Source organism: Paroedura picta, chromosome 17, assembly GCF_049243985.1.
Source record: "Paroedura picta isolate Pp20150507F chromosome 17, Ppicta_v3.0, whole genome shotgun sequence".
In the NCBI taxonomy this organism is placed as follows: domain Eukaryota; kingdom Metazoa; phylum Chordata; class Lepidosauria; order Squamata; family Gekkonidae; genus Paroedura; species Paroedura picta.
In genome coordinates, this window is record NC_135385.1 from 20,994,604 (window position 1) to 21,012,295 (window position 17,692).

Genomic DNA, 17,692 nt, shown 5'->3' on the forward strand with positions numbered 1-17,692 from the left:
TATTCACACAACACACTTGACCCACAGAGGAGGAGTGTTGCACGAGCCTCCTGCTGATGTGCGTTGGCCACACAGAACTGGTTCATGTAGGAAGTGCATGCCCACAAGTTCCTGCTCTGCAAGGAAGGGATGTTTGAAAAAGCACAGTTCCTAATTGCAGGGCAGGACCCGAAGCCCTCTTTATACATGCAGCTCCCCTGCTCCTGGAGTGGAATATGTGCATTGGTAAGGGGTCGGAGCATAGCCCGACTCCGTCTATGCATATAGGATCATGAAGAGAAGAAGAGCTGCTTTATTTATACCCCATTTTTTACTACCTAAAGGAGTCTCTTGCAATTGCCTTCCCTTCCTCTCCCCACAACAGACACCCTGTGAGGTAGGTGAGACTGAAAGAGCTCTGAGAGAACTGGGACTGCCCTAAGGTAACCCAGCTGACTGCATGTGGAAGAGGAGTGGGGAATCAAACCCAGTTCTCCAGATTAGAGGTCCTAACCACTGCACCAAATCCAACAAGCCTACAGGAGAAAGCTGTATCTATTTCACTTTTTCCTTGATTTTATACAAAGACGCACATTTTCTTCTTGCCCTTAACTCTCTGCTTGAGAACCAAAGCAGGGGGAAATAATGCTGGTTCTGGCCATGGGCATTTGGGCCAGAAAGGGTCTTGCCTGCGTGATTTTTAAGAAGGCGTTTTCTTTTATTTTAAGGTTTTGGAGGCAGTTCCTTTGGAGAGGCATGATGTTGATTGAAGCCCACTTCCTAATTGCACCTTCAATGCAAAGTAAGTGAATTCTGCCGATCAGTATCCGGTCTCCTCCCGAAAGGGGCGCAGAGGGCAGACTAAAGGGCTTGAGCTCAATCGGAATCAGGTTTTTATTGCAATAAATGGCCCACATTTCCAAAATCAGACGGAGGTAGATCAAATCCAGCATATCTCTGGGAAGCTCGAGAGCAGGGCATCAAGAATTGTGTCACCAGTTATGGTGACCGTATCGGTCTAAGATCTGGGAGACCCAGGTTCGAATCCCCACTGCTATGGAGGCTTGCTGGGTGATTGTTTGGCCAGTCTCTCAGCCTGCCCTACCCAACAGGGTTGTTGTAAGGATAAAGTCTAGGGAATGATGTTAAGCCACGGAGTCGCCATTGGGTAGAAAGGCAGGGGCGCACATGAAGTAAATCATTCAATAAACTGGACACCATTTTCCCCTCTTGTTTGTCTCTGGCATGTAAGACTGAGGTACACTGCTTCTGATTGTGGAGGCTTTGCTTAGCAAGCACAGACCTTTCTACCATGAACTCTCCCGATTTGTTTTAGAAAGCCATCTTGGAGAGTTGGCATCGCTGCTGCATCTTGCAGTAGCAAACGCTACCAGATGTGGCCATTCCAATCGAGTCCAGATAGTTTATGGGCTGTAAGGTTATTTGCTGATAAAGCTCGAACGTTTCCACCCATGGGACGAATAAACAGACATAAACAGCCAGCCGAATTCTGCCCCGACCTGGATAGCCCAAGCTAGCCTGTTCCAGCCAACTCTTGGAAATTAAGCAGATTGGTTGGTATTTGGATGGGAGGCCATCACGGAACGCCAGGATCATAACGCAAACCGCCTCTGTCTCTTGCCTTGCGGGGGTGGTAGAAATCAGCTATGATTTGATGGCAAAATAACCCACAACAATTCTGCTAAAACAGCTCTAAAGAGCTGTAAGCTTGGCAGCACAATAATGGTGGTATTTATTTGCAGATATAAGTCTGACTCTCATTATTGGCTGTGCTTCTCTGTCGGGTAGGCGGCTGGCTGCCCTGCTGTTTCTACTAACTCAGGCTTCAGATGGGAGCTGCTGGAAGGACCGCGGCACAAAACTGGCTTCACGGAGCCATAAAACACTGCAGGAATGAACTGTCAGCCTGCTCTGTCTCCTTCATCCTTCTTTTCTTTTGCCGTTCAGACTCGGAAGAAGAAATAAACACTCAAGAAGGCCAATGTTATTTATATCGGAATTTAAAGTAACTTAATGGGGATTTTAATGGGGTTCAGGCTACTGTTACCCGCCTTGAGCCTTATAGGGAGAGGCAGGAAATAATATAAATATAAATATAAATATAAATATAAATATAAATATAAATATAAATATAAATATAAATATAAATATAAATATAAATATAAATATAAATATAAATATAAATATAAATATAAATATAAATATAAATATAAATATAAATATAAATATAAATATAAATAATAATATAAATAATAATATAGTTATGACCCTATTTGGAGAGCTCCCCTGCACTGGCAGTCTTCATGGAGCGGCTGGACAGATAATTATCATGGACACTTTAGGCTGATCCCACACTGAGCAGGCAGTTGGACGAGATGGTCTGTATGGCCCCTTCCAACTCTCTGGTTCTGTGATTCTAGTTCAACACTCTTTACATCACGCTACATCACACCGGGATTTGAACCTGGGTCTCCTGACTAGGTGCCTGGAGAAGGCAGTGGGACAGATGGCGTTCCATCCAGACAGGACGGAAGGACTAATAAGTTATCAGCCAGTTCCGGAGGGGGTGTCACTCCCCTGGAAGGAGCATGTTTGTCACTCAGGGATGCTGATGGACTCTGGGCCTCTCTTCAGAGCAGCTTGCGTCTCCTCTCTGGCACCTAGTGCCTTTTATCAATTTCGGACGTGAGATTCAGCCACGGCAATCCATGCTCTGAGATCACACCCGGATTAGAGGGCTTTCCAAAGTCTCCTTTGGAGGCGGTTCAGAAGCTTCGTAGAGTTCAAAGCCCCGCAACGGAGTTATCGTCAGGGGTCGGATGCGGACAGCTCATCATCCGCTGTAGTGGGAGATCACCCTAGGCTGCCTCTTTGTTCTCCCCATGGCAATGAGACCGTTACATGCTCAGAAATAGGGAAATGAACTGTTGGAAGATTCAGGGGAGAGTTTTTAGAAAAAAAAGAGGGATTTCATTTTGTATAAAATCACAGTGTAACCGATGCCTGATTTGACATTGATCAGTCGCAGATAAAACCAGAAGCCCTTTTAATATACGTATTTTTTCTTTTATTTTGCGTCTTTTTCCCTTTTGCTTTTCTTTCTTTAAGACCGACAAAGTTTTATTCAAGGCGTAAGCTTTTTGGGTGCACACACATTTCCTCAGACATCATGAATTGGGAATTACAAGTCTACGTATACAGGCAGAGGGTGGGCCGTGGATTAGTACACAGCATCACGAAGATGGTTAACAGAGACAAGGGACTTACAGGAATAACAAGCTAAGTGTGTAAGGTTATAGTATGTTTGGGTTCAACACTGAGGGAAAAACATAGGAATGGAAATAAAAACATCGATAATGGAGACTAATGGATAGAAACGTTCCCAACTGTAGAATTCTGAAACTGGAGAAAAGCCTGCCCCAAGGTCATGGAGAAAAGCCTGGAGAAGAGGAGGTTGAGAGGGGACATGAGAGCCCTCTTTAAGTATTTGAAAGGTTGTCACTTGGAGGAGGGCAGGATGCTGTTTCTGTTGGCTGCAGAGGAGAGGACACGCAGTAATGGGTTTAAACTTCAAGTACAACGATATAGGCTAGATATCAAGAAAAAAAAATTCACAGTCAGAGTAGTTCAGCAGTGGAATAGGCTGCCTAAGGAGGTGGTGAGCTCCCCCTCACTGATGGTCTTCAAGCAAAGGTTGGATGCACACTTTTCTTGGATGCTTTAGGATGCTTTGGGCTGATCCAGCATTGAGCAGGGGGTTGGACTAGATGGCCTCTATGGCCCTTCCAACTCTATGATTCTATGATTCTAACTAACTTGCCCCTTTGAGAATGCACCGTCTGCAAGAAGGAAAACACTCCGCATTGGTTGTCGCGCTGGGGTGAACAATTCCTGTGCGCGAGATCAAAGTCCAGAGTTGCAGATGGAACTGAATATTGGAGTATCCCTTATTAGCTATTTGATGGTTGTCCAGCGGTGGGTTTGCTTGGGCCTTAGCCGGGAGAGCCAGGGGTATGCTAAGTGGACTGGAATGACACTATTCTCAGTCATTAAATGCCATTTCCGTGCTGTGGTTTGGGCTTCTCCATATCTGGAAGGCAATATTTGGGTCTCGTGGGAAACCAAAAAACGATTCCTCCCTCTTTCTCCAGCAAATGGCTCTGTAGCATCCTCCACTTTTGTTTGCATGCTGTCAGGTTAATAGGTTTATTAATTTAACTGTCTGAGCCTTTATCGTAATGTATTAGCAAGTACCTGTGAGCTTTAATGCGCCTGGCAGCTCGATTTCCTTCCCGGTAATTGGTTTAAGAAGTTTCCATTACATTGGACTAGCAGAGAGAGAGGCTTTCAAACCTAAGTTTGTTCCCCCTTCCCAGCCCCATGTTCAGAGTATGTTTGTTCCCCACAGCCCAGCTATTTCAGTTGTGCGTTTTTTGGAGCTTGACCTGAAGCAAGCCCGTTTTTTTATCATAAGTGCTCTGAATCTAAGAATTGTTTCCAGTGTTTGTGAATGGCTGGCAAAAAAACTTCCAATCAGACAGTAATTGTAGCACCTCACTGTATTTTTGTTTTCTTTGGTAGTGGGAGGAGCAGCAGGGGGAAAGCGTATCTCAGCACGTATGTACCTTACAAGGATGTCTTCCAACCAGAACAGTCTGCTGATGTTCCCATGGAACAGGATTCTCTCAGTAAGAATTTCTGGACACAGAACTTCCACTTGCTGCCGACCACGATACTGTGAGTGATTTGGGAAGATTTTTCTGACCCAAACAGGGTCTTCTGCAGGTGCTAATCTACAAATAGGGGAGAAAAATAGCAACCACATGTACACATGGTTTCTCTGCTAGGCCACTGGGGAAGGCACATGATACAAACTTATAAAAAATGGATCGAGAGTTCGATAAAGATAATTTTTTCTCCCTCTCTCACACCTTAGGAGGGAAAGATCTTGCTAAGGTGGAAGCAAGATCTGGTTGTTTCTTACATCACTCACAGTTTGGGTTGCCAGGTCCCCTGGATGACAGGTGGAGGGTTAGGGTTAGGGTTGCCAGATGCACACTGGGAAACTCCAAGAGATTTGGCTGTGGAGCCTGGGGAGCACAGGAACCTCTGTGGGGGTACAATGCAACAGAGTTCATCTGCCAAAGCATCTATTTTCTCAAGGGAAGCTGATCTCTGTAGTCTGGAGATGAGCTATAATTCTGGGGGATTCCCCAGGCACCTCTAGAGCCAGAATCAGGGACAATGCTATTGGCTTGACTGCCCTGATGTCATAGAGAGCCGTGCAAACAGAGAGCTCTTGGTCTTCTTCACAGGACTAGCAGCGTGACCATGAACTCTTTGAGAGTGAGGTTCCAGTGTGTGTGTGTGAGGGGGGGGGATGGCTTTCACAGCAATTGCAGGGACGTTTGAACCATGTTTTCAAAAGCATGGATTTTGCTAAAGTAGTCTGGTGCAGCTCTACACCTCCTCTAAGTGGTTAAGTCCTCGAACGGCTGCTTCCCTCGGCCCGGACTTACAGCAGAGATCCCCCAATGCGAAAACTCTTTAGAGAAATAGGGAGTTTCACGATGCGAGGTTTTGCCGTCACTCTGGGCTCCACTGGAATGGTTCAGACTATTAGATTTCGCAGTGGACCAAATGAAATCGCACAATGGCAGTTTTCCCTTCAGAGGGGCTGCCAGAAGGTTGGGTTTCCCATTATCCGTCGAGGATAATTGAGCAGAAAGATTTCCCCCGATAGCAAAGCGGACAGGCCACTCGACCACTGATGCCGCCGGTGATTCGATCAAGGCCAGACAGCGTTATGAGATTCAAAGGCTGTGTGGAGTTGGGGAGGGGAAAGGAAAGGAAAATCTGATTTCCCCTTTTCATTTCTCAACCCGTCGGGACTCTCTGGTTTTTCAGCTGCCGGAGTTGTGACTTTGGCAGCTGGAGAGATCGAGAGCTCGCGGAAGGCTGGCGCACCAACCGTGGCTTGATTGATCGCTCTGGGAGATTGATACGTGGGCTGGCGGTGATCAGGCACCCGAGACGGCAAATGGAAAGACAGAACCGGAGAAGGCAACACAGTCTAGTTCACTCAGCCATAGGGGAGTGGGAAACCCACACCGAATTCAGTAGAATCAGGATCAGAATTGCTCTGTGCTCCACCTCCTGCTTTATGAACTCCAAAGGGAGCTAACAGAGCCAGCATGGTGTAGTGGTTAAAGAAAGTGGTGGGAGCAGGTTCGATTCGCCACTTGGCCATATGGAGCCAGCTGGGTGAGTGGATACCTAATCAGGAGGAAAATAGGGTGCTGAATCAAACTGATGCAGGTGCAACCTATATAGAAACCAGAGAGACCCAGCCTGGGCGTACTCCTTCAAGGGTCAGACCCTTGCTCCGCCACGGAAGCTTGTCGTATGACCTCGGGACAGGCACATGCTCTTGGCCTAACGTACCTCACAGGGGTGTTGTGAGGATCAGTGGAGGAGAGGAGAATGATGCAAGACACTTTGGGGAAAAAGGCAGGATATGAATTAAGTAGCTGTGTGTTCCTGTGTTATGCAGGGGTTGGATTCTATGATTCTGCCTGGCTTAATAGAATCGCTCCTTGGAAACCAAGGCTACCACAGTCATGAAGCATCTTTGGTCAGATGTCTGTGGGTTACCAACTCCGGTTTGGGAACTTGCTGGAGATCTGGAGGTACAGCCTAGGGAGGGAAGCCACCTCAGCACCCTCTAAATTGCTGGAATATGCAAGAGCTGTACTGGGCATGATGCAAAAGCATAGGAAGAATATCCCACAGGAGTCATTGGAGCAGATGTGTAGTCTGTGTATTCAGATTAGGAACTTCCTGGAATTTCTCAAGTACTCTCCTGCGGCATCCTGCTTGGCTCCATGGAGCACACTGCCTCCCTGTTTGCCTCTCGAACAGAATCAGTGGATGTAGAACAACAGTTAGACAGTTAGTTAGGACTCTCTCTCTTCCCTCTCACTCGCAAAGCTGTCCCTCTTCTTTAAAAAAACGACCGTTTGATCCGATCTCCAGCGGCCAATCAGAAGCCTTGCTGGGTGGAAGCTCTGCCTGGCCTTGCCCACTTTCCAGAAATATCTGGGTGCGAGGAAAGGTATTTGCAGGCACCACCATGCCCTCGTATAACCACCATGCGCTGCTGGTGGTTTCTGTCTTATGCTCGACTTCCCATTCAGCTCGGCGCCAATTCTCAAGACGAGAATTCTAAAACTGTGCTGTTTGTTTTCCGGACGCCAAAATCTGTCTCGGTCCTGCCATTTACTTCCTGCAGGCTTGCATGCCATTGAGAAGCATCTCTCGTGCGCCGTCCAAATGTGCTCCTGGTGATTGATTTTTATTTGCTTTATCTGTTGTTAATTCGACATTAAAACAAAGGACAACAGCCCGTGTGCGGCGCGTGGGAGGGGAGAAAACAAAGATTGCAATGGCTGCTGGCTGAAAACACAAGGACAACTGTGGTCTTCAGGCACATTCTAAGCAAGATGGAAATGTTTCTAAAGGGAGGCGTACAGGGGGGAGTCGTGAGCTGGGACCAGTGGTGAATGGACTGTCTCTTCCCCCTGAAATCTTAAGGTAAAAATAAGCTCCAAGGAGGGCAGAAGATTGCTATTTAATCAGGGAACAGCCTGTCTCCTCGCATACAAACGCCACACCTGCTCCTCAAAGCTTGAAAACGTTCTTCAGGCAGAACGATTCGGAACGTGTTCGGTGGCCTTGGCCACTGGCAAAGAGAACTGAAAGCCAATTCTCAATTTTAATGATGGATGCGTTTGGAATGCTCTCCCCGGCCAGTGTTCGGTAGGCATCCAGGGACGGTTTGAAATTTGCCATCTGTGCGTGCCTCTCCCGATGATATTTTATTTCGGTATTTATGTTGCTTGGTGGGGGGTTCTTAGCTGCTAGATTGCACTCAGAGAACAGGCCGTTTGAGCACAGGAGCCAAACAGAACAGTCAGAATGAGGATCAAAATACCTCTCAAGGGTGAATGGGGCAAGTCGAGCCGAGTGACTTCCAACAGAGCGTGGAAATACTGAGTGGTACCAATGAAAACAGCCATGAGCTCCCCTGCTGGGAGGGGAGGAGAAAACAGGAAAGCCTATAGCAGTGCATGTCTGTACCACTCGACAGCCATGAGCCAAGCAGTTCCTGTGGTTCTAGGGACTGGCGTTTGGCTGGGCTTGCTGCTAGTATGCTCGGTAGGATAGCAACCCTCTGAAATCTTTCATATGCTGGGGATACATTTTCTCATGTTCTCCCCTAAACAATTTCTGAATGCAAAGAAGCATATGACAGACAGAAAGATACTGGGCAAGCTGGATTTGGGGAGGGTGGAGAAGGGCTGGAACCCAGCCAACTTAAATTAAAAACAACACTCCGTTGCAGTCAAGGAATTGTGATTGACTGGATTGAAAGTGCTTTGTCAAACAACCTTTCGCTAGACGGCAGTCCTAATCCCTACACAAGATGCCTTTGAAAGGGAAAAATCAAACCAGGCACACTCTTGACGCTTTCTTTGAAGAAAGATGAAACGTTCCAAGACTCTTCTCTGGAGAGAAATATCGCAGCAGGTGCAGATCGCTGTTGAGTTTGAACTAAAAAAAAGAAAATTAGCAATAAGGCATTGTTTTCTCCTTCCTTTTTATCAAGCCAACGGCTTTCTTTGCAGCCAAAGCCAGGAGAGCTTCCCGAGCACTGATGGGGGACAGGTCTAAAGGAAAAATCTCCACTTCCTGTTTTTGGTTGGACCCCGAAGTTGGTTTTACTTCATCTATTTCCCGTGTTTCTTCACAATGGCGGCCCAAATGAGCGTGCAACATTCTCCCCTTTTCCATTTTATCCTTCAACAATGGCCCTGTGAGGTGGGTAAGGTTTAAGTGCATGGGTCACCTATCCAATGCTCCTAACTACTACCCCATGCTGGTTTCTCACGGCCCTGCGGGATTTCAGACTCAGAGGGGTCCTCAGATTTGATGCACACGCCAGTAAATGTGAAAAACAGGTCCTACCCTAGGTTTGCCATCTCCAGGCTGGGAAATTCCTTGAGTAACTGGCAGGTGTCTTCAGAGGTAGGACCCTGCAGGGTGGGAATCTTTCAGTGCCAAAGAGAGGTTCTCCATGCACAGAGAGACCTCCATCTTGCCATGTCCTACCTCTCAAAATGCCAGCCACAGTTGTCGGCAAAACATCCGGGACTCAAACTACCACACCAAGGCCAGCCAGACCAGAAAACCCACAATAGACAGCTGGCTCATGCTTTGAAAGCTTTCAACGATTCAGTAGACCAAATCTCCTTTCTTGGGCGCCCTTTCAAGGACAGTGCCTGTCAAAGTTGGTTTAAGCACGGGATAGGTCTGCCTTGAGGGAGACATGGGGTCAGTCGTTGCCCCTGCGGAAATCTTGGGGATAAACTGGCTGGAGTCACCTTAAACAGCCACCTGCAAGAGGAAATTTCAGCAGCTGGTGCTCTGCCCACCACAAGCTTAGAGGTCCCCCCTTCTGTTCATCCCTGGAAAGTAAATAAGCCCTTTCACATTCAGTCATCCTGCACAGGAAAGGCGAAGGACCGGCATATACAGTAGTTAAAAATATCTTAAAGCACATCCTCGTGTCGTAAATTGAGCTGAAAGTTAGCTTCGGGTCCGGGAACGCAAGCCAGATGATCCGCTGCACGTCTTCATGCTTGCCAGACAGGAGATGAGTCACCCTGTGTGAAATTGCTCAGCCTTGAAAGTATTGGTCTGGGGCAGAGATTGGACAGTAGGCTGACCTCATGTCAAGAGTTCTCTTTCCCTTAGTCGTGGGTCCATGTGAATGAAGGGAATTGACAAGCCGTCCATCTAGCCTTCCTGTTCTCTCCCCTGCTTTCATGGGCCAGAAGTTGCTGAGTTCTTTCAGACCCAAGGGTCAGACAGGAGTCTCCATCAGCCATCCGTAGAGCAAAGATCCAAAATGTGGTACTCACCAAACACCTTTCCTGGTACCTATCAAGTGTTTTTAGGAAGTGGGCGGGGTCAAATGGGACTTTTGCTCAGCCAGTTGCTTTGATTGGCCACCACAGGAGATTTGACTGGCTGTGCAGATTTTGGGAATGACACTTTGGCAAAGACTTCCACCGCAGCAGAAGGATCTTCACTGTATGACTAAGGGTAAGCCGAGGCAGCCACTTTGCAACTGGGGCTCCGCCTCCTGTGGCCGCCATTTTGTGGCTGTGCCCATCACCCTGTTTAAAAATCCCAAAGGCTCAAAAACTCGGGGGAGCCATTCCACTGGCCTCTAACAGCCCCTGATTATCCCTCTCTGAGGATTATACGCAGCTCTCAGGATGGAAAGGAGTGTTTTTTGGAGAGAAAGAGCCGGGAGGGCAGTTTCACAGCCGTGTCCTAGGATCACAGCCCTCCTGGTGCCCGTTTCCAATCGCCATGACGACATTGGTCTCTTTGCTCAAGGAGCTCTTGTAGGAGATCAGCTCAGGAACGGAGCTCCGTTCAGACAGGGAGAAGCTGAGGAGAGAGGTCATCTTCCTGTGGTACCTGTTCTTCATCTCCTTGGCGGAGCGGTAGAGGTTGCCGACGAAGCAGTAACAGATTGGGTTGAGGCTGGAGTTGGTGAGGCTGAGCCACTGGGCAAAAGGGCGGAGCTGGAGGACCCAGGGGGGTTGGGCCATATCCTGTACGGATTTGGGGCTGTGGAACTCGATCCAGAGGTCCATCATGTAAATGGGCAGCCAAGAGACGGCGAAGAGCAGGACCAGAGCCACCACCATCTGGGCCACCCTCCGGCGGATCTTCAGCCGGGAAGCCGGCAGGAATTGGTTCCGGGCACCACAGTCCCTCAGCAGCCTGGTGGGGCTCCACAGCCGGTGGACGGTCAGGCAGCAGATGACCAGGTTGAAGAGGACGGGCAGGCAGTAGAGGGTGCAGAAGAGGAGGAAGTTGTACGCTTGCTTGACCCCCTCCTGCGGCCAGACCTCGGTGCAGATGGGGAACACAAGCGGGAGGCCATGCAGCACCCCGATCTCATCCCTTTTGTTCATGAAGATGAGGGGCAGGCAGATCCCCGAGGACAACCCCCAGACCACGAGGATGGTGCTCCAGATCTTCCGGTGGGTGAAAAACGACCTGGCGTTGAGCGGGTTGTGGACACTGTAGTAACGGTTGAGGCTGATGACCGTGAGGCTGAGGACGCTGGCTGAGACAGAGACCGCCTGGACGAAGGGGAGGGCCCGGCACAGGAAGTCCCCGTAGACCCACGCCTTGTAAATCAGGTTGCCCACCGTGATGGGCATGCAGACGCAGACCACCAGGAGGTCGCAGACGGCCAGGTTGATCAGGAGGCTCCTGGTGGCCCTCAGGCTGGGCGCCCGACGGTTGTGCTTCCGGGTCAGCATCCTGAGCGACAGGACGTTGCCCACGAAGCCCACCGCGAAGGACACCAGGTACATGGCGACGAGGCAGATGGCGGCTGGGTCCCTGTCGAAGAAGAAGAGCAGCTTCTCCAGCTCCTCGCAGCCGGGCGGCTGGCTCCCGTTGAGCAGGCTGGGGAAGGAGACGTTGCCTCCGCCGAAGAGGTCCAGCAGGCTGCGGATCCGGGAGAGGCGGAAGGAGACGTTCATCGCTCTTCTCTGTTTGTCACATGAGTGCAACGGAGAGGCAGGCGGGGAGTACAATCTCTATGGGAATCTCCTTTGCTAGACTCTAGGTACATCCACCGAGCTGAAAGGGAGCCATCCTGACCTGGAAAAGATAAGTGTGTTTTAACAAGACAGGCTCACGTTTACCCCCACCTGACTTAGTCAGTTGGTAAGCCCAAGAGCCTTGCGAAAAGCCGAGCAAGGAGACCTGTCTGCCCCAGAGGAAGAGGAAGAAGAGGAAGAAGAAGAACGGTGGGTTTTTTTAGTATCCCCTTTTAAAAATTATTTTATTTTTTATTCCTTTGGATTTATAAACCACCTTCTGTGCTTGAGCAGACTCAAGACAGTGAACAACACAAGACCAACAATATAGTTAAGATCACAGTTTAACAATTCTAAGGTCAATTCTAAAAAAATCTCATCCTTGAGTATAAAACCCAAACCCAGGGTGGGAATGCCATAAGCTTGGTGGAAGAGCTCTTGTCTTGCAGGTCCCTGATGTTTCCTGGGAGCTCATTCCACTACACAGGAGTCAAGGCTAAAAGCTCTGTTCAAGGGCAGCTGAATTTCTCTGGGGTCTGTTTGTGTTGACAGAGTACAAGGACATTTTTATATCCCACCCTTCTTGGCTGACGCAGGGTGGGTAACATCAGAATAAAACACTACATAGATCTATAATAAGTCTATAACATCTTAAACAATTAAGAGTATTCAAATGTATTGAAATCACCTGTTTTGCATTTTCAAATCTACTGTCGATTGGGCCGTATTTAACTGGTGGGGATTGGTTGGTTGTCAAGCAGGGAAGCTAGCATTTTCCCGATGTTATTCTCAAGGTGGCTTACCAACACCTTTCTCTTCCCCTTCCAATAGTAAACACCTTGTAAGGTAGGTGGGACGGGGAGAGCTCAAGGAGCACGGCTCTGCATGAATGGCTTGGAGAGAACTGTGACTAGCCCAAGGTCACCCAGCTGGCTGCACGGGGAGGAGGAGCCGGGGATTCAAATGATGCCATTGCACGAAAATCCAGGATAGGGGTCTAAAGGTAGCAATCTCCATGCATAACCCGCAAAGCATTGGTTCTTCAATGCTGCTTTCCCCTACCTGAAGAAGTCTCAAAGTGGCTTAAAATTCCCTTCCCTTTCCTCTCCCCACAATAGATACCCTGTGAGGGAGGTGAGGCTGAGAGAGCCCTGATATTCCAGCTTTATCAGAGCTGTGGTGAGCCCAAGGTCTCACCCAGCTGGTTGCATGTGGGGGAACGGGGAATCAAACCCGGCTCACCAGATTAGAAGTCCGCACTCCTAACGATTATATCAAGATGGCTGGAAAGGAAGGCGATTGTAAGCCACTTTCAGACTCCTTCAGGCAGAGAAAAGGGGGTATCAAAACCAACTCTTCTTTTTCGTCTTCACAAAAGGAACTGAGCTGGATATTGACTGCATTACCTTCGACCTTTATAAATTTCATTTTCTGTGCTGCTGCTGATGCCATTTCTGATCTCTGCCCTCTCCTTTTACATTACGCCTTGCCCTGCATGCTGGTGAGAGGGCCCCTGTGTGTGTGCCAGCATCTGCTTCAAAGCAAAGGCATTCAGAGGTGGCTTGCCCCAGTCTGGCTCTCTTCCTCGGGGGTCTCCCATCCAACTGCTAACCCCGGCTGACCCTGCTTAGCTTCTGAGCCCTGGTGAGATCAGACTAGCCTGGGCCATCCAGGTAAGGGTGACAGATGATAACATTGGTTTATAGCATGTGACCTCCCAGCCTGGCCCGTGCAGGCCAGTAATCGAGCAAAGGAACCGGCCAAAGTTTCTGCTGGGATAAAACCCAGTTTGGCTTGGTGGCACCACCGGGCTCCGGCTTGAAAGCAAGCAGGCAGGAGCTTCCAGGATCCCAGGGCTCCCTTCTGTCCTGGAGTGTTCCAGTTAAAAGTGCATATCTATAACCTGCTTTGAAAGAGCGGAGCTGGGCCATCTGGTCTGTGGAGAGAAGGGGCCCAGAAGCGAAACAGACCCTTCCAGTAGAAATGCTTCGATTGCATTGTGGCGTTTGCCCTGAAGCCGAAAGAGCAGATCTTTCCCGGTCCCTGGTGCTGAAGGAACAGCTCCTTCTCTCCTTGCCTCCTTCCTCTTTCTCAGACAATGAGTGCTTCCCCCCCCCCCCCCACACACACACACTGCAATCCGTCATTCCCTTAATGGCGCTTTCCCAGCCTCCCCCCCCCCTTTCCATCTCAATGCACTTACTTTGAGTCGGGCAAGGAGCGGATCCGGAGAAACAGCAGGGTCGGCGTCTGACGCTCCCAGGGCTGGCATGTGGGCTCAGCGTGCATCCGAGCCGTGGCTGTCCCTGGGTGCCTCAAACTGCAGAGGGGGCTCCAGAAACAGACAGTTTTCTTCTGGCTTGGAAGCAGGGAAGTTGTTGCCGGTGGCTTTCTCTCGGCTGGTTTAGACTCTGTGTTCCAGGCATGGTGACAAGGCTCAGCATGCGTCCTCCGTTTCAGGCGCACCTGAGCCAGCGCCGACCGTGTTCTGCTGATCGTTGGCTTGGGGGATGCTTCCTGAACTCCCCCCCCCCCCACGTACAAACTCTTCCCTGTGTGCGCTGTCCTTATGGCATTGCCAGCTCACTGACAGGGAAGCCCACCTCTTCGCCCAGGCTAGGGAACCTTCCCTCTTTCTGCTTTCTGGCACTGCACTCCTGGGCGTTCATATGCTCAGGGGCATCTTCAGTGCTCTGCAAACCACAGACACACAACGCTCTCCCACATCCCTTGCTGTGGTTGCACCCACGCACGCTCGCAGCTCCGCTAAGCGGGCGCTCAGAGGCACGCACACAGATGCCCTTCCCTTTCCCTAAAGAGATACATAAATAAAATAAAAATAAATTAGCTTCCAGGCTCACCTTTTGCTGGTACGCACATTCCCCTGTTTCATGTCAGGGGAAACAGTCCTGCCTCTCTCAAACTAGGAGCACAGCTCTGTGCCTCTTCACACTTGCCCTCTCTTCAGCTATTTCTCTCTCTCCTCTGCGCACGCAAATGCTCACTTTGGGCATTCACAGATGCAGACAGACCCTTTTCTCTGGAGCGCCCCCCTTCTCTCCCCCTCTCATTCCCCTTTTCTCAGCGTATGAAGCTTCCCTTGATTCTGGATCCGTGCCAGCCCCTTCTTTCGGCTCTTAGCCGCGGCACTAGGAACAGCTTGCAACATTTATTCTGGTGCTGCAGGGTGCCAACTGGAAAGTTTGAAGCTGGCAGGATTTGGGGCTGCAGCTGCTGTTTCTCTGAGAGAGCCAGTCTGGTGTAGCAGTTAAAAAGCAGTGGACTCTGGAGAACCAGGTTCGATCCCCCATGCGTCCTCATGCAGCCAGCTGGGTGATCTCAGGGTTATTATGAAGAGAAAGAGCTTTATATGGAAAGGAGAGAGAGAGAGAGATCTAACTGTTTAACTGCTCTGTCGTCATCATTCAGTCTGTTCTTTTCTGGAGGCAAGCAGGGAGGAAGTGTGGTCAAAGGAGCAGGAAGTCTCCAGCTGAGCCGGTCAGGAAGCCCCTGATCTAACTATGCTACATATACATCTCCCCTGATGCCCCCTGCAGGATATCTTTCATACCCTTTTGAATCATGCACATGACAGATCTTGCATGTTCCCGCACATGGAAGATCAGAGAAAGATCCAGGCAGGCATTCTTTGTTAAAGCAGCACTGGTGTCCCTCCACAAACAACCAGCTTCTATGGGGGCCCTTTTCTCCCTCCTGAGTACATCCCCCCCCAAAAAAAAACCCTATTTCTTCCTCCTTTTCTATCTTCACGACGACTCTGTGAGATAGATAAGCCTAACCCACCTTGCAGGGTTGTCGAGAGGGTAGAGAAAGAGAGAAATATGCAGGCCTCCATGAGCCCCTTGGGACATGTGAAAATGCCCTACATAATTAAATTAGGCAAAGAGAGTGGGGGAGGGGGATGAACCAAAGTTACCAGTAAGTGTCCCGGTAGTGTGGAGATTTGAATCCAGGGCTCGGTGGCCATAGGGCTGTCTAACTACTACAGTGCCTCCCAAGCTCATTCAACCAGCTGCGCAGCTTCCCCCTGCTGCTTTTTTATCAAGCCTCACCCCCCCATGTGCCCCTCCCCAGCCAAACAGGCCTCTCACCTGGCTGGTTGGAGAGGCTCCTCACTTAAGGGCACGTCCCAGATAATGCTCCCCAATTGGAGGAATCGCACTTGCTCCCCCATGAGCCATTGAAGCGCCACCACTTACACAGGCATGACACGTGCTCCAGAGAGCTGAACATCCGGACTCTGACTCACCTGCGGCCGGCCGGCACTGCAGCGGGTCTGCTTTCTCTTTGCCGCGCTGCCATTGTCTCGAACACGGATCCTGCCTTTGTTTTCCCCGGCGCTGAGGCGGGCGGGCTTGTTTCGTTCCGGGAGCATTGTGTCGGCCGCGTGGCCGGCCTTGTGCTCCGGCTTCTCTTCTCCGCCGTCGTTTGCTCTCCCTTGTCTCGACAGCTACCATGGCTGCTGCAAGCATGAGAGAAAAACAGCCCCCTGGAGGCTTTTGCCGGCTTGCGGTCTAAGATCTAGTGAGCAAAACATGCTCAAGATCCCCAGCCCTAAGGCGGTTAAGCTGCCCTCAGCCAGGATCAGGGTTGACTAGGCCGGGTGGGATGTTCTACTCGGTGAGATCAGGGCCCTGGAGGACCTGGGACAGTTCCACAGGGCCTTCAAATGGAGCAGTTCTTCCAGTAGGCCTCGGATTGAACCTGGGACCTTCCACATGCAAAGCAGAGGCTCTGCCCCTGAGCCCCTCCCCAAAGGTCGAAGAAAAGCATTTTCCGCAGTGCACGGCATCCAAGAGAATCTCCTGTCTAAGCATGCCAGTATTCAAGAGCAAAGTGTGGCTCAGTAGTGCAGTATCGGCTTTGCCTGTAGAAGGTCCCAGGTTCAGCCCCTGGCATGTCTAGTCGGTCTGAAGAAGAAGAAAGTCAGCCAAACAGGGGTGGTGCCGGCAGGAGCTCATGGGAATTGTAGTCCAGGGACCTCTGGAGAGCCCCCATTTGGCCACCCCTGGTCTATGGCAAAATCTGGAGCATCGGATCCCATAAAAGCAGGACAGTCCCCCCCCCCTTCCCCCTTCCCCAGTTTAATTCTCTTGCACGTTGCTTTGCGATAGCCTTTGCTTGCTTCCTTTTCCAACAGGCTCATTAATAAAAGAAGGCCTGGCGGTGGGAGACGAGCCATCTCCCAAGCCAGAATGCGAAGAACTCGAGTGTGAATCGGAGCCATGGCACATCTTGCGGGAGGGACTGCAGTGGCTTCTGGTGGAAGCCAGCCGGCCTGTTCAATTCAGTGCTCAGTTGGATGCGTGAAGATGGAAATGGGAGGGACGCGTGGGTGTACGGAGGGGGAATTTAAAATCGCTGGCTGGCTGAGTTAACATTCTCCCTCCCTGCGGGCACTTCTGCCGTTAGCCTGCTGTCCCCTTTTTTTATTTATTTATGGTCTGGCATTTGCGTGATGCAGTCAGAAGATCCTGAGATTGTCCGGCTTCCGTGAGCTAGCCAGGGCTAAGCTTCCAAGACCTGATGCAACCGAGCTTGCCGGGCTAAGCTGTGCAATTTGGAGACGTGGCCGAGGAATCTGTCCCCAAATCGCATCCGAAGAATCCAGGCAAGGAAAACCTCGCGCTCCCCGGGCCACAAAACACTGAGCGAGCTTCTGAAATCTGTTGAATTTTCCACCTGGTTGGATGCCAGCAGACAAAGAGCAGAAGGACAATATTTGTTGGGCACGGCCAGGATAATGGACTTTCCCTATTCGGATGGCGTACAGGAGCTTTTTATCAGGCCAAATCTCTCTTCAGTGCAAAAGGGATCTCTAGCAGGACCAAAAGCTACTGGGACAGGATGGCTTGGAAGAGGAGGAGGACACTGCTTGTTTTCATGCACAGGCGACTCTGCTGACCTCTAGTGGGAGAGTTTGAATATCGCAGAGCAGATTGTTCATTCCAGCCGAGTCGTGGCGAACACACCTGTGG

General features: G+C 50.1%; 1 protein-coding gene and 1 long non-coding RNA gene across 3 annotated transcripts in view; one reads left to right on the top strand and one right to left on the bottom strand.

Moving 5' to 3' along the window:
- Positions 1-17,692, top strand: part of LOC143827204 (uncharacterized) — a 74,368-nt gene that overhangs the window by 3,426 nt on the left and 53,250 nt on the right. For both annotated transcript variants that reach the window (XR_013227212.1, XR_013227213.1), the window contains exons 3-4: positions 708-781; positions 4,582-4,737. This is a non-coding gene — a long non-coding RNA (uncharacterized LOC143827204). The remainder of the gene's footprint in view (positions 1-707; positions 782-4,581; positions 4,738-17,692) is intronic.
- Positions 4,711-16,149, bottom strand: LOC143827196 (QRFP-like peptide receptor). Its single transcript, XM_077316585.1, has 3 exons — positions 15,964-16,149; positions 13,897-14,505; positions 4,711-11,754 (listed from the first exon to the last, which is right to left on the bottom strand). Exon 3 carries the CDS (start codon positions 11,631-11,633, stop codon positions 10,389-10,391), a length of 1,245 nt encoding a protein of 414 aa, XP_077172700.1. The 5' UTR covers positions 11,634-11,754; positions 13,897-14,505; positions 15,964-16,149; the 3' UTR covers positions 4,711-10,388.

Coding starts and splice junctions, on each gene's coding strand:
- LOC143827196 (XM_077316585.1), bottom strand. CDS start 11,633: ATGAACGTCTCCTTCCGCCTCTCCCGGATCCGCAGCCTGCTGGACCTC.